At 42.0% G+C, this 20,928-nt stretch overlaps 2 protein-coding genes across 4 annotated transcripts; both read right to left on the reverse strand.

Moving 5' to 3' along the window:
* Positions 1-137: 137 nt before the first annotated feature.
* LOC121191628 (tRNA selenocysteine 1-associated protein 1-like) lies at positions 138-3,637 on the reverse strand. Of its 3 annotated transcripts, none has more exons than XM_041052871.1 (9): positions 3,479-3,637; positions 2,893-2,990; positions 2,714-2,813; positions 2,569-2,618; positions 2,248-2,379; positions 1,997-2,113; positions 1,650-1,875; positions 1,525-1,558; positions 138-459 (listed from the first exon to the last, which is right to left on the reverse strand). In XM_041052871.1, the coding sequence occupies exons 1-9, from the start codon at positions 3,500-3,502 to the stop codon at positions 299-301; spliced, it is 942 nt and encodes a 313-aa protein (XP_040908805.1). In that variant the 5' UTR covers positions 3,503-3,637; the 3' UTR covers positions 138-298. The 3 variants fall into 3 exon arrangements, with proteins under 3 accessions (XP_040908805.1, XP_040908804.1, XP_040908803.1); XM_041052870.1 differs by having other exon boundaries at positions 1,650-1,869; positions 2,714-2,828; XM_041052869.1 differs by having other exon boundaries at positions 2,714-2,828.
* A 2,542-nt stretch (positions 3,638-6,179) lies between these two features.
* On the reverse strand, positions 6,180-20,488 carry sacm1la (SAC1 like phosphatidylinositide phosphatase a). The gene is made up of 20 exons (XM_041052867.1): positions 20,386-20,488; positions 17,459-17,556; positions 16,281-16,355; positions 16,055-16,182; positions 14,434-14,583; positions 14,045-14,104; positions 13,899-13,932; positions 13,643-13,744; positions 13,287-13,372; positions 12,945-13,031; positions 12,789-12,857; positions 12,618-12,697; positions 12,327-12,425; positions 12,108-12,246; positions 11,580-11,649; positions 11,398-11,470; positions 11,190-11,283; positions 10,948-11,040; positions 10,801-10,858; positions 6,180-9,542 (listed from the first exon to the last, which is right to left on the reverse strand). The coding sequence occupies exons 1-20, from the start codon at positions 20,412-20,414 to the stop codon at positions 9,406-9,408; spliced, it is 1,761 nt and encodes a 586-aa protein (XP_040908801.1). The 5' UTR covers positions 20,415-20,488; the 3' UTR covers positions 6,180-9,405.
* Positions 20,489-20,928: the final 440 nt, after the last annotated feature.

Here is a 20,928-nt window from a genome sequence, read left to right on the forward strand (position 1 = left end):
TTGTTTATGTTTGTTTTTACATTCTGGGACTATGTTGAAATTAAAATTTGTAGCATGCCATCCTTCAGATTCAGTGTGTTTTGTAGATCCATAATCTGATGTAAGTCAGAGATGTGTGTACACACACTGCATTTCCATTGGTTTCCACACTTGATTAAGATTTATTATCATAACAGATTTTCTTTGCGTCCCTTAAAAAAAAAGAAAAAAAAAATCCATGCTGTCAACGTTTCAGCAGAAAGCTGAAAATAAAATACCCTGTGGAGGGTACAGTCCAGAGAAAGAAACATGTTCACTTTCAGCAGTAAATGGGTTCTGGTAGGCTGGATGTCACATAGTCCTGCTCTGTAGAGAACTCCGCTGGCTGCCAGTGACACTCGATCAGAGCGTCGTACAGCTCCTCACTCAGCTCCATGAACTTCCTGTTGGCCTCCACCACGTCCAGCTCTGGACTGGGATCTGCAACACAGGGATGAGGAAGTAAATACAACCCCTGCAGCAATCAGACATAAAAAAATAAGCAGGAACATTTTTTAAAGTAACTGTTGTGTGTGTATAAAGGTCAGAGCACCCTTATAAGTCAGTAGGTTTAAATTCATTTTTTCCTTCATCAATAATGACAAAGCAAAAACAGTTTTAAATTTTTTTTTACAAATTTATCAAAAAGGAAAAACTGAACTATCACACTGACGTAAATATTTAGACTCTTTGCTATAACACTTGAAATTTGGCTCAGGATTCTTCCCAGAGATGCTGCTCAGCCAAACTGAGACACAGAGGGAGAAAAGCCTTGGTAAGAGAGGTGACCAAGAACCTCATGGTCTCTTTGGCTGAGCTCCACAGATCCTGTGAGAGGAGATTGGAGGAACTTCCAGATGGACAACCATCACTGCAGGACTCCACTGATTTGGACTTTATGGCAGAATGGACAGATGAAGCCTGTCCTCAAGTGACAGACACACAAAGCTGCTTGGAGTTTGGAAAAAGAACCTGATGGACTCACAGACAGTGAGGAACAAGATTCTCTGGTCTGACAAAACCAAAACTGAACTATAAGCATCATGTCTGGAGGAAACCAGGCAATGACCCTAATGTCTGTGAGTCCTTGAGTGGCTCAGCCAAAGCTCAGACTTAAACCTCATACAACATCTGTGCAGAGACCTGAAAATGGCTGATCACAGACACTTCCCATCCGATATAACAGAGCCTGAGAGGATCTGCCTGTAAGAATGTGATAAACTTCCCACATCCAGGTCCTCAAAGCCTGTAGAGCCTCACCCACTTTGATTTTTAATAAATATGCAAACACTTCTAAACATGTTTTCACTGTGTCATTATAGGCCCTGAGTGAAGCCTGATGGGAATTTTTATTTCTCTGTTTTGTGTGGATTCTGTTGGTGTTCAAATGAAAGTACTGGTTTCCTTCTGCTTCCTTCTAGCTTCATGCTAACCTAGGCTAACCACATCCTGACTCCAGCTCTGCACCTAACACACATATCAGAGCCCCCAGTCCCAAACACCCACCTTCAAGTCCATCATCCTGAACAGCTTCACTTTCCTGAAAAAAAGAAAAAAAAAAACTTGTTAGAAGGATTTGTGTCTGTTAACTGACGGGCATCAACACTGGCTGTTTGACAGGGAGAGCTCACCTGTGGTGGGGGATACTGTGAGTAATCATACTGCTGATAGTTGTAGCCATACGCTCCTCCAGTCTGGTCATAGCCCCAGGAGGAGTAACACCCAGGATATGCCTGCTGCTGGTACTGGTTGTACTGGTCATAGTTGTGTCTGTATCCGGAGCTTGTTTGCCACGACCTGTCTGAGTGCTGCTGCTGCTGCTGATGCTGCTGCTGATGCTGCTGCCTGTTCCTTAAACTCACAGAGGAGAAAGAGACGTACTCTCTGAACTCCACCCATCACTGGGCTTGTGCTCTAGGCACAAATTCATCAACCTGCAGGAAAAAAAAGGAGCCACGACTCTGAGAGGAGAACTCACTTGTTAGCAGCCAGGCTCAGTCTCAGGGGTTTGCCGCCCAGTCCCACAGCGCCCTGACACTCCTCCAACGCCCGCTTCTGCAGCCGCTCATCTGGGAACTGAACAAAGCCACAGCCCCTGAAGAGAGAGAATGAGAGAGAGAGACAGAGAGAGAGGGTTGATCATAGCGCTGCACTGAAAACGACTGAAGCATTTCTGCTGCATTAAGAAACACCTGACTCCATGTTGTGTGATAACATGTTAATGCTCACTTGGAGTTGCCCATGCTGTCCAGCACCACCTTCCCACCACGACAGGAGGGGTAGCGGTTGTAGAAGAACTCATACAGCATCCCATCATCCACCTCTGGAGTCAGATCTCCCACAAACAGAGAATACATCTGACTACAACACAGGGATGAAAAAACCAAGAATATTCATTATAACAATAACAATAATAGCAACAGCTTTACTTATATGGCATCATTCAAAATAGTGCTTACCAGTAAAAACAAAGAATAAAAGAAGTAAACTCAGAAGCATAAATCTAAAACAAGACAGACAAAAAAAGACCCGATGCATATTTGGACTCACCCAGTGTCTTGTTTCCCAAAAGTGGCTCGGTTTAACTTGAATCGTGTGGGCTGTGAAGAAGAGACATAAAAGTTCAATATTCCAGAGTCTCCATCAGCTGTGAGTTGACAGGGAAAAAATTGGGAATAATAAATGCTCTTCATACCGGACTTGCCCCTGGTAAAGCTTTCCCGTTGATTTTGCGGAGACACCTCTCAGCCGTGGCCTCGTCTGCCATCTCCACAAAGCAGTAACCCAGAGCGCCCCTGGGTGAAGACACACTGTTCAAAATCAGAATCAAATGAGTGCAAAGCGGACACGGCTGCACATGGATTTTTCTCTCACCCTGTCATCTTGTTGCGTATGATCCGCACATTGTTGACCTGCTCGCCCATGGTGGAAAAGGCTCTGGTGATGAACTTCTCATCCATGTAGGCCTCCAGCTACAGAGCAGCAGAAAACCAGAATGAAAAAAAAGAGCTCAGGAAATATTCAGTAATGTTATTGCTTAACAGAGGGCTAAAACAAACACTGTTAAATCCCATTTTTATATTTGTGAGACCTGGATGGAGCAAAAATGTGTGCAATCATCCCTTTTTCCAATTTTCACATAGTAAATAAATAATTTTGAAATGGTGACCCTGTTATGACTCTCATTTCCTACAGTGTAACGGAGTGTTTACCACCTGAAAACGTTACGCTTTCCCTGGACGTAGAGCTGCATGTTGCATTATTATAGTGCCAAACAACCAGAACTACACAGTAGTCTTTCAGCTACTCGTCACAGTTAAATTGCTACCGAAAACAACAAATTTTCGAAAGGGAGTTTTGAATTATATCCTAAGAACGAATGGGCTAACGTTAAATTAGCTAACACGGTGGTTATGCTACATTAATCTTCGCAGCAAAAATAAAGTTGTAAACAACTCACGTTCCCCATCCATAACGTGCTCATGGTGTTTCCGAAGATGTGAATATTCTAACGCGAAACTATTCAGCACTTAAACTGCAAATTACGTTGAAGCGTCAATGATGCTAAGACGCTAACTTTCGAAGTAGTAGAAGGAGAAAAGTGCACCAACATTACGTCCTGACGTCACTCAGCAGAGACGGGTACGTAATGTGCGTCATCTTTGAGCGCTTCTGGCGCTTCCACGTTTTGGACATGAAGAATATTTTTCTTACAATTAGTTTCGATTTATCAAAATGTATTGACTGACCTGATATTTGTGTATTTTATTTAAAATAAACAAAAGTTTATTATAATCTTCACAAATAATGTACCATTGCAAAAAATGTTTTGGTGAAATTTTTTTTTTTTTTTTTTATTTTATATATATGCGCAAAGGGAATAGAAAGGTCAATATTTTTAGTGTGAATTTGAGACAAAAAAGAAACGACAAGAAAAGTCAATCACAGACATGCCCGTGTCCAGGAGGCCAAGAAAAGTTAAACACTAAACAAATGCACTTAGAGGAAGACAGAAGATGAAGCAAAGAATACTTTAGTTGACTGGATGGGTGGATGGATAGAACTGCAACAAAGAAGACAGGATGGAGAGCAAGGAGAAGGAGAGAGAGAGTGAGCATCAGTGCATGATGGTAACTCTGTATCTGTATCTTGATTTCTTGTAGGCAGGACTGGACCCAAGATTTTGGCCAAAAATAAAACTCTCTTAATCATTTCACTTATATGGATTTGTCATATTTATTTATTCAGTGAAACAATCAATCACATCTTCCTCAAATTTTCACTGTAAATCCTACTGCACCGACAGTTACGAAGTTCAGTTTGTGCCGAAAGTGTTGATTCAAACCTGTATGGTGCTGTATTGTGTCACACTGGCAGGTGTCTAGTAATAATTTGTCCATCCCACTTATATCCCACAGAATATCAGAAAAACCTCTCAGTATAAGCGGAAGTGCAGCCTCCATACAAACGACCCAACACCTCTATTAGACAATAGAGACAAAATATTCCAGGGTAGGATTTATTGCAAGCATCTCTACTCTAGACTGCATTCGTTTTAACCAGTTGTTCCTAATAAAATGGCAACCATATGTAGATTTTGTCTAAAAACACTGGAAACAGCTTATGAAGTATAAACCACCTCATGTAACACAAACTCTCAACAGAAGAGATACAGAAGACTGTCCTTTAATAGTAGTGATATTCCTGGTTGTTGACCTGATGGAGGGTGTGTGTCCATTAATACTGTTAACCTTACGTTAAATGTAAATAAATAAATAAATAAGAAAGAAAGAAAATCTGTGTGTGTTCATTGAAATTTATTGACAATCGTAGAAACCACAGGATGAAGTCTGGTTCAGGAAGGAGGAGACAGTTCACGTGTTCAACCACAAACCAAAGAACTGATTCTGGCTTCCAACACCTCAGATAAGACTTTTAGAAGATTATTTATATCTCTCAAATGATACATTTACAGAAATACAACCCTAATGTTCCTATGAGACACTTCCTAAGCAGCCTGTGGACACAAAATCATCAATATCAGCCGTCCTGCATGGGGGGTTGTAACATCATACATGAACTTTTAACTCAAACTGTACACTCAGAAAGCAACATATCTGTGTTTGTGTGCCACACACTTTGCACCACCGTCTTAATGGCCCCCAGTATAACTTGCGAACAGATGTTGAAAGTTTCTAAAACCCCCAATTTCCAAGAAAAGGAAAAAAACAAACAAACAGAACATGACCTCTGCGTCCTAAAATAAAAACAACCCTGGTTTTCAAATGATTACAATGTTTTGTTCCATTATTGATTTAGGTTTAAACATAAAACATAAGAAAAGTAGAGATATAGTGTAATGTATAGTTAACTGTATAACTGTGAAAACCTTCATCCTGCTTTAAACCTGCAGCTGCACATGGGAAAAAAAATCTCTTACCATTTTCTCTATGTAGTGATATCAGGGTACAAACATACTGCGATAAGGTGCTGCTGACTGACAGTCACTGCTTGTCCACATAAGACCACCGCCTCCACTTTCTTCCATAAATTATATGCTTTGCATCTGTTAATACAAAAATGGACAGGAAGTTCAAGGACACGTCTGTGAGACTGCACTAATTACGTATGAGGGTGAACATTCACTCGAGAGTTTGCGAAAAGTAGTTTGAAAAAAAAAAAAAAAAAACCTTCAAGGTCCACTTACTGCTGTAGTTTACCAGCAACATCTGAGAATACAACTCTGTTATGATTAAAAAGCACATGATACAGTTGAAAGTAACAAACAGAACATTTTTTTTTCTTTTATCCACAACGTGTTACCATTTGAAAACATCTGACATCATTTTATCTTGTTTGCATGAGCTATTAGTATGCGACAAGCTATTTTGTTCGCACACTGGGTTATCATGTTATCATCTTGTTGTTTTCAGATTCGGTAAAACATGGGGACCTTGACTACTTGTGTCACACAAAGTTACATAGTTCTGAAGCAGATTCAACAACTTCTTGAAACGCTAGCATGATAAGAGTTATTGTTTGACTAGATGATAATTGGAACCTCAATCAGTCAATCAATCAGTCTATAAATGGTATGTAGTGTTTCTCCGTATGACCTGACACATGAGAAAATGTTTGTAGGAATAATCGAAAACACATCATTGAAAGTTAACACCACACAGCTCATTTATGAAGTCATTCACAGATCAAGAAGGGATGGCGACCGATTCACCTAGAACGACAGTACATCTAAGATCAACATCAGAGGACGGTTTCGGAGCCCGATCCAATGTTCAATGATTATGTGAAAGGTTCAAATGTCTGTGCCCTGTCCACCGAAGGGCAGCTGTGTAAGGCAGTGATCCAAGACAGGAGTTGGGACTCATTCTATTCTAGGCTGGAGCAACAAAAACCCCAAACCTCGGTATGCAAACAGGAAACTTAACATTATTAAATGGGTGCGTGGTAGATTACAGACCGCTAACCCTCCACGGTTACCAGTAAGTTCTTAGGTCTGAGATCCCAGTTTAATTAAACTGTTTTGACTCGACACACTATGTTTCTGTGGTGCTACTATAACCTCTTAAGACTCCTATGACAAGACACTGCATTAATTATCTTGTAATATAAAGATATGAAATAGTAATGGTCATAATAGCAACGTGATGAGCAGGTCCTCTTCCTTTCACCTCAGACTGTTCTCTCCTAGGACACCATTTTTTTTTAAAAAATGAGAGGAATGATAAGAAGGTACAGAAGCCTGTTAACTCAAACTAATGAGACACTGAAACTGAACTGAAGTCACAATGTGCAGAATTTGAAACATTCAGACTCCAATGATAGTAACAAATAAAAGAAACTGGTAAAAGCAGCTCATGCTGCCATGGATCAACCCAAGGAGACCGAGATCAACAGGCTAGAACATACACACATATGTCATTCTGTTAAAAACTGGTGTGCTCTAAATGTTTTGGACAAACACGTTAACCTGGTCCCTCCCAGACCTTGCCCACATCTCTGATTTGTGCAGAGAATCATGAGTTCTGGTGTTGCGATCACTGATAGGGAAACCATGAACTAACCAGAGCTCTGTAGGTGCTATATAACAGGCTACGTTGCTGCACCCAGGAAACAGAGAGGTAGAAACAGGGCCACAAAAATTGCAACCCACAGGACTGAGATGTACACAGCTGTATGGGCTGTTTTAAGTTGACTTGCAGAAATGACAACCCTGAAGTATTTCTCTTATTGTTGCCAGAAAAAAAAAAAAAAACAAACAAAAAAAAAAACATAAAGCTAGCTGCTCCTACAAACCGCTTTAGCCGCTTCTGTGTTCACTGAAAACACTGTGGATGAGATGGATGCATCACTCAGAAAAAAAGAAAGAAAAAACATGAAACTGATTTTCAGGCAACACCAAAGCTGCAGTAGTGGTTTCTAGGAGCAAATAGCCTTTTCCCAGCCAATCGACGAAAAATGACAGCGTTCTTACATGGGGTGATTAATAAGTTCGTGGCCTAAGGTAGACTGCTGCTGCTGTTTCGGTTTCAAGTAAGTAAAAATTAGACATCATCTCTGTCTGTGATGATGTGTAAAGCCTGGGTCTCAAGGCTTTATCACCCAAGGAAATCCTTGGTCTCATTTGACCTCAGAATACTACCTCTACACCGAGATGAAGAAGAAAGCTCAGTGGCGTCATCATGACTGTGGACCACTTTCTGGAGTTCCAAGATGCAAACTTCTACAAAGAAGAGATCCATCTGCTCTACAGCTTTGCTAGGATCTCTAAAAGTTGACTCCTTCTATCTTAGCCCACAAACTTATCAATCACCCTTTGTATGTTTTTAAGATGACTTATGACAACCCGTTTAGCTGTGTTGATCTCACCTACACTTGGCCATTTTCCTGCTGCCAGTTTTTACGGATGTAGCTAAGTAGCTAACTTGAGATTTAGGAGGACTGTGTCCTCATTTTTAATCCTGTCTACAAGCCTTAAAATGGTCCAAACCGTGAATGAAGTTCTGAACAAATCAAAGATGTGGAAGATGCAGAGGTTTGGATCCTGGTAAGAAAACACTCTTGAGTTCTAACACTCCATCACAAACAGATAAATCATTAACAGCTTGCTGTGTGCAGGCAGAACATTTCATGGATCTCCAAAGTGCAAAAAAAAAAAAAAAGATAGTAAGGAAAAAACTAAACCATTAATAAAACAGAACCATCATAGATACTCTGTTAGATTAGCTTAATAGGAAGACATACTGTTCACTCCAGTTACATACAGATTAGCCATTTATATTTCATGTGCAAGTTTGTAAGGCTTCTTACATTAAAAACTCAACATGTACACACTGTATAGAGTGCTCTATTCATCATGTAGATACAACATACACGTTTCAACATGTGCATATGTTTAAGTGCCACATCTTTGGATGTGACGGTTTAGGGTTAACTGACATAAAAGGGAACAATCATCTGTTTGGGATGAATACGATTACGTTACTTTAAAGTTGCACTGATCGATATTTTTCAAAATGAACAATTATCACCCAACTCTGAAGTACTGCCGAGCTCTTTAGCTCCTTTCAGCTCATTGTTTTGGTTTTACATTCAACACCTCTTCTTCTCAGCCTCATTTCCAGCAGCGGAAAGAAGCTGTTTGTAGAGAAAAAGCTCTGGTAACTCCCTGTACATCACAAGCCCAACAACAAATAAACTATGTTAGATGCTGTTGTGTTTTTCCCTCACAAGCAGTCAAAAAAAAAAAAAAAAACAAACACATACAATGCAGCTTTAAAGGCCCTATTCACCCATAATCCACCCACACAGGTGTTTCAGACTCTTGTTGCTTAGTTACACCTGTGAACTTGACAGGTGGAAGTCACTCTTCTTTTAATTATTTTTATTAGTATGTGGAGAATACCTGCGTGTGTAGGGCCTTTAATTAAAGGTGTAATGAAGTACAGTAAGAAATTGCCTGTTACAACATTTTTAACAGATTAAAAAAAACTGTTTAAGTGGTAAACAAATAAGGAAATGAGCAGTAGTGAAACAGTTAAGTCCCATCACTGACCCTCTGTATAGCTGACAACCTAACACCGACGAAACCAGCAAAACCAACCGAAAGATACGGTATGTGGAATGTAAACCGTGTGAAGGACAATGTGCAGTACCACTGAAGGAGGTAAAGTACATTGTAGATGAATGACAGAAAAAGGGTCCTGGATGAGAAAGTCTGAGGGCAGTGTGGAGGCAGCAGATCAGTTTACAGTCCAGACCTGGGGAAGAAGGCGGTGAAGATGACGAGGTATATGAGCCTGTGGGGCACAGCTGCTCCTCTTACACTCACACAGACAGACACACACACACACAGACACACAACAGCACTCAGTCCATCTTCTCCTTGTGAACCAGTTTAGGGGCGTCCACAAAGTCTTGGCCGTTAAACAGGATGATAGTGGCTGTAATTGCACTGGCGGCCCCCCAGAACATCACATAAGCCAGGGTCTCTGTCCACGTGTCACCTGGAAGACAAACAGGAGTCACTTATGCTGGTTTTCAAAATGGCAGTAAGAACCAGCTACAACAAAAATCAGTCCACCCTTCATTAGTGATTCTTTTATTTTGTTATGTGTGCCCTTATTTTGATGACAGATTCCACCCTCCTGTTCATGGATGATGTTATGCTGTTCTTCACAGATGATTCCACAGGTTTTGTGATGGATTCAATCAGGGGACAAACTTGACTAGCTCAGTTTCACTCTGTGTTTGTCTGAGTGTGTTTGAAATCATTGTCCTGTTGGAACATTACTCTCCTGCTGAGCTCATTGAGACTCAGGGACTCATCTTTTCATTCAATATTTGGGTACAAAGCTCCATCCACAGCACCCATCTATCTATCTAACATCTCTCCTACACCTTTTACTCTCACAGACCCACATCAGCACACTCATGTGTCCTGATCAGATCCACAGGAACCACGCTGGAGCTCATCTGATCCAAACACATTTATTTTGGTTTCATCAGACCAAAGAACGTGCTGCTAACATTCGTCAGGCTTCTCTAAATGTTCTATAAGTGATCACAGTGATCATGCAGCAGTAGCTGGACACAGTTTGTACAGTTTGACTTCATGCAGTGTCCTTGTCACTGTCTGATCAGTCACTGAAACACCACTTTCCACAGATAACCCTTGTACTGAGTCAAAAGCACCAACTCGTCTGTTTTTCAATACAAGGTTGTGTAAACAGTGTCGTTTCTGGATGACTCCCTCTGCACCTTGTTACTGGTCGTATGGCTCTTCCTGTGCCTCCTAACCACTGCTGCAGCTGTGCCTCACCTTATGCTCAGCAGCCCTCTGATGCTCTTGTCCCCTCTCCATCTTTATGAAGTTTCACACCCTGTTTCTCTCACTTGTTCAGAGAGCTTTGAACAGAGATTCTAAGATACTGTTCCAATAAGATGTTGGTATTTCCACTGAACAGTAACACTATCAAAACTCAGTTTACAGTGGCTCACATTAAAAGCCTCACAGCGGTTTAGCAGTGGAAAGCATTTAATGTGAAGCAGCAACAACAGGAAATGTTTAGTTTGCATCAGCAGTAACTTGACACATCTGAGGGTGATTCTGTAAATGCTCACTGCATTAGACCAGAGTGACCAGACTGTTACAGTGAAGTAACAGTAACATTTCTAAGAGCTAACAGATTTCAGCAGTGCTGACTGAGACGACTGAGACAGATGACAGGAAGAGTGTAGGTAGATCAGCAGAGAAGAACTTACCAGCCATGAGAAGACACACGATGCACATGGAAAATGCCACCAGCATAATGATGGGCAGCTGTAAAAAATAAAGCAGTAATCAGAGGATCAGACAGACGCATTCACTGCTGCTGCTGCTAACAACAGAAGAAACAACGATGTACTGACCGTGAGGAACTTCCAGTCCTTCTGCACACGAAGAGGAGTGGGTCCATCTGACTCATCAACAGCAAAGTTACCCAGAAACAGGTCGATGGAGTCCTGAAACCAGCAAAACCACACTGACACCTTAACTGGACTGATCAAAAACACTCTTCCAGATCATAATTATCTTCTTTCTGAGGCTTGTTTTGTTGAAATGCTGAACACTGAAGGTGAAATCAGTCCAGGTCGTGTCATAGACGCCTTACCTGTCTGAATCCATCAGAGAAGTTGTTTTTGTAGTAGCGGATCATGGAGTTCCAGCCGTCCATCAGCAGCCCCCATCTGGTCCTCTTCCCCGTCCTGAAGGAGAAATGAACTCTGATTAAACAGCAGTCATGATGATAATACCACATGGAGGGGACTCCAGAATACAACACACACATGTGCGATGCAGGGATTGTTATAGTACTGTACCTTGTGAAGTCTGTTTTCAAGGCTCCAGTCCCTGCGTACTGTACAGCGCATGCATTGGCATTGTCAGCCCATGCTGGTTAGAGAGCACACACACACATAGAGAACATTGAGGCTCACACTTCCTACTGAACGCACAACACATGCTAAGAGCTGCAGCTGCGTGCAGAAGAGCGAGGAGTTACCGTTCTTGTAGATCTTTTCAAACTCAGCCTGCTCTTCGATCCTCTGGCCCACGTTCAGGACCCCCATCCTCTGTGGACACACAGCCAGGATAAGATTCAGGATGTCAAACAGCAACAGAACCAAATCCACTGCAAAAAATGTGATTTATTCCCCAACGGCTCAAAACATGCATTCAACCTTCCTCTTTGATAAAGCTCATAGTTAGTTCTGGCTCAGTCTTTCCTTGAACCATTCCCTAATTATGCTGCTATAGGCTCAGACTGCCAGGAACTTCCCATGATGCACCGAGCTCCTCTCTCCTCCTCTCCCTCTCTTGTTACTGACTCAGCTTCTTCTCTTTCCTGTAGTTCTATTCTTCCTCCTCTCTCTTCTCTTTTCTTCTGCTGTCTCTCTACTGCAGGTTCATCTGCCTCCAAAGCTGTAGAGTCAGGATCTGCTGCTGTGGGCCACCTACTGCCCCATTATTAGACTCAATAACTATTATTATTAGTCCTTTTATTAGTCTTATTATCAGTGAGGTTAAATACCTGGAGCTGAGATTGCAGGGAGCGTCGGGCCAGCAGGCTCTGGATGACATTGGTCCTGTCCAGGCAGTCCATGCAGTTACTGCGGAAGACTCCTTTCTGCTCGGCCACCATCTTCCCCTCCGAGTTCACCATGAAGTAGCTGCACGCAGACCAACGTTTGAATAGTCCTTCACAGCACACAACTAAACACTAGCCCAGAAAAGCTGCTGGCTAAGTCACCTGTATTCATCCTGTGTCTCTGCAACAGAATCCACTAAGATCTGGAGACGGTCCCATCGCATGTGGCTGCACTCTTTGTGGAAGTCGAAGGCTATGTAACTGAGGACAGAGGAGACAGTGTCACAATGTCAATGGAAAATTGGGAAGTCAACCAAACACTGGGTAATAATGCAAGAGACCCGCACAAGATCTTCTAACGCTAAAAATGTTTACCGAAGAGCATGTCGACACCGTACGTCCCCGTGAGCTCGGGAAACATAAAAACTGGACAAAGCGTCGAGTGACACTTACTTGAGCATACCATTGTTCATGCCTGACACCATCTTAGCAAAGGCCTGTTCTAGCGGCTTCTCTGAGCCCTTCTGATTCACCTGGAAAAAACACAAACACACAAATTAGCCCTCATACGTCTAAAGAGCCCTTCTTGTATATATAAAAAAAAAAAACATAAGAGGACCTCACCAGGTTGAGAATAGTTTGCTTCCCATAGATGAGGAGCTGAGAATCGAAATGCCTCTGGAAACCATCCATCTATACAAAGTGAAGTTTTCAAGTGGTTAGCATCCAATTTTCACACCGATCTCTATTTAAAAAAAAAAAAAAAAAAAGGTCTCTTACGTGATTGGTGGCTTTGCTGATTATAGGTTTAGGTTTGTATTTGAGGTTGGGCCTCTGACTCCAATAAAAGGGCATGGAGCCTCGTGTCTGGGGATGAAAAAAAAAAAAAAAAAAAGTTGAAAAGTCATTTCTAAAATCTTGCACTTCTCAAACTTCAATTCCTTAAACATATGAACTTAAAGTGGCAGAGAAAAGCTGCTTTTTTACACACACACACAGCAACTATGGGCTTTTGTAGACATTACCCGGAGGAGCTGTACGTGTCAAAGCAAATGTCTGAATCAGCTGAACTCGACATGAAACAGACTTTAATCTGACAGCTCTTCACAGCTTCATACTTGCCTGTACAAATGAAGCCTTTGCTCCCTCATACAAAACGATCTGCTCAGTCTCCACAAAGTTAGCAGCGTGGCCTTCAGAGTCAATGCCTGGGAAGACAGTGGGACAGAAAACATTCAGGAGCAGAACAGGAGCATCAACGGTCATGTCAGTGGTCACAACATTACTTTCTGCTGTTGTTAAATAGAGAAACAAAAGCTGGTCTTGTCTTCCACACTGCAAGGCAGCGGAGACAAAACTGTAACTGTTGATGAAAATGTGTTGGTTGTTAGCTCCCTTCTAATGCAAAGGAGCTAACTGTCTATGCAATTCAGCATAGACAATGCTTCAGTGTCAAGCTGTAGGATTTTTTTTTTTACCTCTAACATAGTATCTGACGCCGGCACGGAAGCAGCTCCTCCTGGATATGAGGATCCACTCAAAGATCTTCCCGTTAATGCGACATGGCTTCATGACGATGACTGGATCAGGGACGGTCAAGGAAAGGCTTAGCTTTTAGCACCTTAGCTTATTTTAGCTTACCTTATCTTATATTACCTTAGCTTATATTACACATCACAAAACTCCCCACACGGGAACAATCTGAAAATACTACGCCTTCAGTGGAAAGGATACATCCATGGACGACAGGAAGTGCGAACTTGTGAAGCTACGGGGGAGAAAGTCACACTTATTCTAAAATATAATAATAAAATAGGTACAAAAAAAATGCAGTCTAGCGTGACAGAGAAACAACTGGGGTCAGCACAGACATGTGTTACCTCTGGCTGTGCAGCCAGTTCTCTGAGGAGGTTCCCGTTCCACACAAACCTCTGATCTGCCTGAAAACAACAACAACAGATACGACTCACTGAGTAAGACGTCAACATTGTATTAAACATCAAATATTTATTACATTAAATATTAAAAATAACACAAAGAAATTCATTACGACCTTATATTTTTCTTACTGTCAACAAATCCCAAGAAAAGACCAAAAACCAACAGGTTAGTCCATCTCTCAGTACCTTATGTCCTCCCCTCCCTGCCCAAGTATTTTGACATTTCTGACCAAAAACACTTAAATGCACAAGTGTTTTATGAGTGATTTATATGATAAAGATGTGAATTTAATGTGCACTTCTGTCAGGCAGATCATCGGCTGTCTCACCCTCTCCAGCAGAGTCATGTCCTGGAAGTCAGGGCTGGTGTTGGCCAGCCGCTGCAGAGTGTGTGTCAGGTCGTAGTCAGTGCAGAAGTAGAAGCCGTCTGTAGTCAGCACATTGTTAATCATTGACAGGAAGGTCTTGTTCTCCTGTGACTAGAAGAGGAAAGAAAACAGACTTTTAGTTTACAGGAACATTCATGAGCATGCACTTGCATGCAGGAAAAATCAGTGGCTGGACACTGGTAAAGAGGAGCTGCTTCTCTTTATCTCTGTCTCATATCAAGGAAAAATTCAATGGTAAATCCACCTCCATTATCGTTGTAAACCACCTGTGAATTCAGGTATGGGAATTTTTCCCCATGAGCCCACAGGAAAGGAGTTTAGTGAAGGTTCTCGTGTTGTTGTTGTTGTTGTGCTGCTGGTGAGGCTTAGCTTAACCCTTCCACCTTTCCATTCAGTCCTATGACGTGGAAAACCAACAGGGCTGCAGCAGTGACAGTTGGATCAGAGTGAGTTTCGTGCTTTGTTTTTTTTATTTTTGAGCTTTGTGTGTCTCAGCCGAGTTAATAGGATCTAGCTGCTAAGCCAGTTATCACAGAGAGTGAAGCCTGAAGTTACACCTCCGCCCTGTCACTGTTCAACTCTCTCTGTGTTCTTACATCCCTCTCACCTGACCTCACTCTTTCCTGTCCTGTTTGACCGGTAATTATACTTATAGACTACTTTGTATTTGCTAAGTTTAAAAAGTTTTATTATTAAGTATTATCTGCTTGGAAAAATCCACACACTCTAATCTGCTCCAATCAATAATAATCCCCTGTTTCCCATTGTTTTATCTACACTGCAGACATAGTATTTCACCACTACTCCCATAGTTTCCAGCTGATCTTTCAGTTAGTAAGCCAAGAATAGAAGCAGCAGCAGATGAATAATGCACGGCCTGCTTCATTGAAATTAGATAGCACAGTGTGATTCCAGACCGCGAAGAAAAGACCGACCCTGAAACACGAGGTCTCCGTCAGAGAGAATGGACGCCTTTGAGACACCCAGACGAGCAGTCTGAATTTCCGAACCGCTCACCAGAGCCGAGTGTGACAATCTGCTGGACTATGACACAGTACCACTCACACTATTCATGGCCTACTATGTCTGTGAAGACTCTCAGTCATCCAGGTCGTGGGATTTCCAAAAGCTACAGATACCATTTAAACTCAGCCAGAACTCTGCTGTTTACAAGACAGATTTTCTGCATCTTGTGTTTTTATATGTGGTTTTTCTTACTGGTTTCAACTGAGCCAAAGGCACAACTGGAGAAATGGGATGTCATGTGCTTCTGAGCACCAATCAGAATTTAGCAACATCTGACTCAAAATGTAATGACAGTTAAATCTGACCACAATCGAACCACACCCACACAGTCCTGATGAAGCAGACTAGCGGAGTCTCTGACCAGTAAACTCAGCATAAAGAACAGCCAGATATAGTCAGCACAGTCAACATCAGTTTCATTTGGCTGTATCCAGTACAGAGACTGATCCCAGAAGAGCTCAGACTAGTTAACAGACGTTTATTTCTCTATAGAATCATTGTGTAATGCAGATTTGGAGAGAACCGTGTTGCTGACCTGGATCTCTGACAGATGCAGCACCGTCTTCTTGTAAGAGATCACGTCAAAATCCACAGCCTTCCACACAGCGTGGCCCAGGAGGCTGCCCACGTTCCTCTTCCGGGTGATGACAATCAGGTACATCCCTGTGTGTGGCGTCAGTGGTCAGTCGCAGCCGTTTTTTAACTGTGCAGGCATCAACAGAGAACTGACAACACAATGCTGGATCAAAAAAGGAACCTACCTGCTACCAGGCGAATGGTTCCCATGATGCCACAAATAGGCCTGGTGACTGCTGACGGAGGAACATCCTTTTTACCTGTGAACGCACCACAAGAGTTAGATGCTTCATCAAATAAGACAAAAACAATCAATAACCTATATGATTCTATGTTACCTTGATAATGATTCATTGATTATATGTTTAAAAAAGAGGTTCAGCAATTAATCTACCATCAGGTTTCATGACAACTGAAGCTGCCTAACAGGATCTGCAGAGAGAGATCCTGTCTTAAACAAACAAGTATTGAAGAATTAAAGCTGCAGGCAGTGCTGAACAGGCCCTCGCCCTCTGACCCCGTGGGGGGAGTTGCAGCCACGGTGTTAATGCAGGTCATATGTCGTGGCTCTGAATTTGCATGATCGTTCGATACAGACTCAATGAGTTACACATCGCTTACTGTGTTACTGTGTCAGCCAGTTGCATGTTTGTCTTGTGCATGATGGCACAGGCAGTTAGACCCTAAAGGAGGCTTGAGCCCCCGTCCTTTTATCTTCAGACTACAATACAATTACATTGCCAATATGCTTTAGAAAAACCTCTATGTAACAAACACAAATGAAACTCATGCAGCTCAAAATGGCTAAAACTGTCAGTCTGGCTGTCACAGGAAAAGACCAACGGAAATTTGCTAAAACAAACTGATGTAGAAAGCAATATTTATTTTAGTGAGCAAAAATACCCGGCTGTAAAATGAGAATGAAAATATTCTTCACTGAGTGAGTTCACCTGAACGAGGCATCGGTTTGTTTTGGGAGCAAACAACACACGCGTCAACTGACATTTGTGGATCTACTTCACAGTCAACACAGGTAATCTCTACCTTCCATGTGCCTTCCTCTACCTTCCTAACCCACAGGTTTACATTAGAGTTATATGAATTATACTATAACACAGACCTAATAATAATAAATAGCCTTTCTCAGCCATGGCTAAAACCTCTGTCTCAGTCATTCTCCTTCTTGCTGGCATTTTGTCAAAAAACAACTAGAAACAACATTTGCTCTGTGACACGCCTTTTCAGGAGCGGGAAAAAGTAGCATTAAAATACGAGGCCTGTAAATGGCTTCAAAACAACTGAAACTGTTTCGTGTTTGCGATGTAAGTGACGCAAAGTCATTAAACTTCCAAAGACTTTCTACCTGTCAGGGTCATCTCATTTGAGACCCTGTCGATTGCCAGCACAGCATCAGCCCCCTCATCGCAGGCCTCAATGAAGAACTTCTCTGGGGTAGTGTGCCTGGAAGAAGACAAAGAACATGTTATAGCTGAGTGTTTCAGCCAAGGGTAAAAGGCTCACCAAACCAAATAACATTGACAAAGTGCAATAGAGGCTTGGGATGCACCGAAACACATCAGCTGCTTGTGAGGCAGCAGCAAAGACACCAAGAGGTCAAACGATACACAGAGCATTATATCACGCCCTATGAAGAGGATCACGCTGTGATTGGAGAATATGGGAACCACAAATTCACAAACAGGGTGGCCTTTATTTCTAATTTCCTCTGTTCTGACCCCAAGAAGCCCGGGTACTCAAACCATTTTATTATGCGCCATAGACTTTAATCAACTGGTGAATGAAAACACTATTTGTATTAAAAAGAGAAGGTGAGATAATTGATTCTGTCTTACAACCCCCTACGAGCATATCCTGTGGTATATATGTGATATATTTTGCTATATATTGGACAATGTAGATATAGACAGATGACATGCGGAGAGACAGGGGTATGATATGAAATGAAGTTTCACCCTCATCCAAAAAGCTTCATCAGTTCTAACTGACTGGTGGGAATCCAGGTATTTAGCTTCTTCTAGTGCTGTTAACACCTTCAGAGTTGTCACATGTGACTCGTTGTACCACCCTGCCATCCTGTGAGTCCTTAAGGTCACATGAGTCCTCCTCTGTTGAGTGATGGTGGTTCCAGTTTGACGTAGATGGCTTCACTCACGCCTCTCTCAAACCATCGGTCTTCTCTGGCCAAAACTTGAACATTGCTGTCCTCAAATGAGTGTCCCTTGTCCTTCAGGTGTAGGTGGACTGCTGAGTCCTGACGTGAGGAACTTCCTCTTCTGTGTTGCTGTTCTCACGTCACATTTTGGCCCCGGAGAAGACCAATGACTCACATGTGACCTCAACGACTCTTGAGATGTTAACAACCCCAAGAGAAGGTAAATACCTGAAACTGATGAAGCAAGTCCAGATATCTTTGTATAGCTTTTGGAAAAACCATGACCTGAATGACTGAGAGTCTTCACAGACATGAGCAAAAACAAACGGATTTAGGCCTGGTACGGCAGCCATTTTTCCATAAAGCCACTCGCTCGATGGACCAGAAATCACAGCAACAGTCTGAGTAACACACAGCTTTAAATCCCCGCAACAGAAAAATGTGACCTCCTGTTGAGCAGCAGTGTAGTTTGGGGCTTGGGGTGATGTAGTGAAACACTCAGCTGCTGTAGCAGTGACAAAGCCACACAAACACTCCATTGTTGGTCTCAAGTAATCTAGACCACGCTAAACACGCCTGTGCTACACCAGCACAAAGTAGAATTAGCGAGACAACGACTGTTACAGGATCACACCAAACTCTGTGCACGGTTTAGCCCATTTACTTCAAACCACGTGCACCAGGGGAGAAATACAGAGTGAAACTCGGCTGAATGAATCTGATTTATGCTGGGAAAAGAAAGAAACGAGAGTTTGCTGATGCTATCGTGCTGATGTTTACTTCACTAAAATTCAGCTTGGATCCTTTTCTTTAAGTTTCTTCCCCTATCATTGTTAATAATTAACAATCAATCAATCATCAATCAAGAAAAAAGTTTGTTCTGACTTTTCTCTCAGTTTTGCTGTTTCTTATGGAATATTGAGTCTTTCAACTTGAGTTTGACCTTCTTCAGGTCTGTATAAACTATTCAGATGAAACAGTCTAAGAAGGTAACATCAAATCTCAGGTCAAACTTGCTGCAAATCTTATGCCACTTGTGACATGGGGCACACAGGGCACACATTCTTTCCCTGTCCTACCTAACTTACAACAAGAACCTAACCAGAAGAACCGTAGCAAAGATTAAGATAAACCCTGAAGTCATGGGTCTGCATTTTCCTTTGCTAATTATATTTATACATATGTCAGTTCAGCTATTACATTATTTCTCCTGTTAATTTTATCACCCTGCACAATAGTAATAAGTCTAAATGTTGCTTCAACGGCCCTCCTCCACAATGCCTGTATGTAGCAGCTGGAGAAATACAAACCCCTTTATTTACACGTATATCTGCAGCTTAGAACTGAGCCTTAAAACCCCACCATGTGTAATTCCTGTACCTCTTACATGGCATGTAAAACAGTTGTCAACCCACTCTCCATACTCACTAAGTAAACCTGTCAAGATAACATTGACAAAGTGCAGGTGGAAAGAAAGACTAGTAGGACTGGGCAGCCTACACTGTCAACTAGGCATCAACAAGGGTGTGTCTGCAAAAGTACAGAGTGATCTGTCAACTGTCATGAAAGTTGCGGAGGACAAGAGGCAACAGGCTCGTTAGTCAGAGCGAATAGTCGATTACGTTTCGAAGAAATTAGTGTCGTGAAACAACCATCACGTTGCTGCCCCTCGGTGGACTCTACATTAACTCCTGATGTGGTAAAATTAATGATAAACCCGACAAACAACCCTCTGCTGCTAGCTAGGTTAACTAACTTTCTGCCTCCCTGTTCACAACCAAATAGCAAAGCCCCTCAACAGGCCGATTGGTGATTCACGACACGAAGCACTTGGCAGCAGCTCGAGCCTCCTGCCAAGTCTGCATAACGACGCCAAGATATATTCTTCATAATGAATGAGCGTGGAGTGAAACTTGGCTGGGTCCTGCTCTACCAGCCGAGCCTGTCAGCGAACTTCAGCTGCTGTGTCATCTGAACCTGACGCTGCCTCTGAATCCCAGCGCCTGTTTCACCCGGGTCACGAGCGTCGCCTCTTGTTTGCCTTTCAACGGACTCGGAAATAAGGGATAAGGGATTTGTAAAAAAAAAAAAAGGTTAACCATATTATATGTACTTACAAATTGTATCTCTCGTAGGCGGTCGCCATCTTCGCTCCGTCTACCTGACCTCAGTGACGACAGCCGTGAGTGGGCTCTGTCTGTGTTGCCAGATACAAAATTGTAGAGTCCGTAGAGGGCGTAGTACCTAAAATGCGGTTTTCCCTTTCAGACCAAGAGAACCTGGCACCCATGAGAGGCGTGATGATGGATGGTACTTGTAGTTCAAGCACTACAATTAAGGTGCCTTGCGTGTGCCTGCAGTAAATGTTTGTAAGCTCTCTTATTCCCTCTAAATCTCAAATGTAATTTTTACTCTGATTCAGAGCTGAAGTTGAGTATTCTGTAAGCTGTGTCCTCTGTTTGTACAAAAATCCACAAACCACTGTTGAAATGTCCTACTTATTATTTACTTCTTACACATATTACAATAACACTATAATAACTTTATTATTATGACCGACTTTATTATGACTTTTCCTTTTTATAAATGTACTTTTAATTCGTGGTGTTTGCTGTAAAATTTGTACGATTTTTTTTTTTTTTTTTTTTTTTAGAATGTTA

Source organism: Toxotes jaculatrix, chromosome 13, assembly GCF_017976425.1.
Source record: "Toxotes jaculatrix isolate fToxJac2 chromosome 13, fToxJac2.pri, whole genome shotgun sequence".
Taxonomy (NCBI): Eukaryota; Metazoa; Chordata; class Actinopteri; family Toxotidae; genus Toxotes; species Toxotes jaculatrix.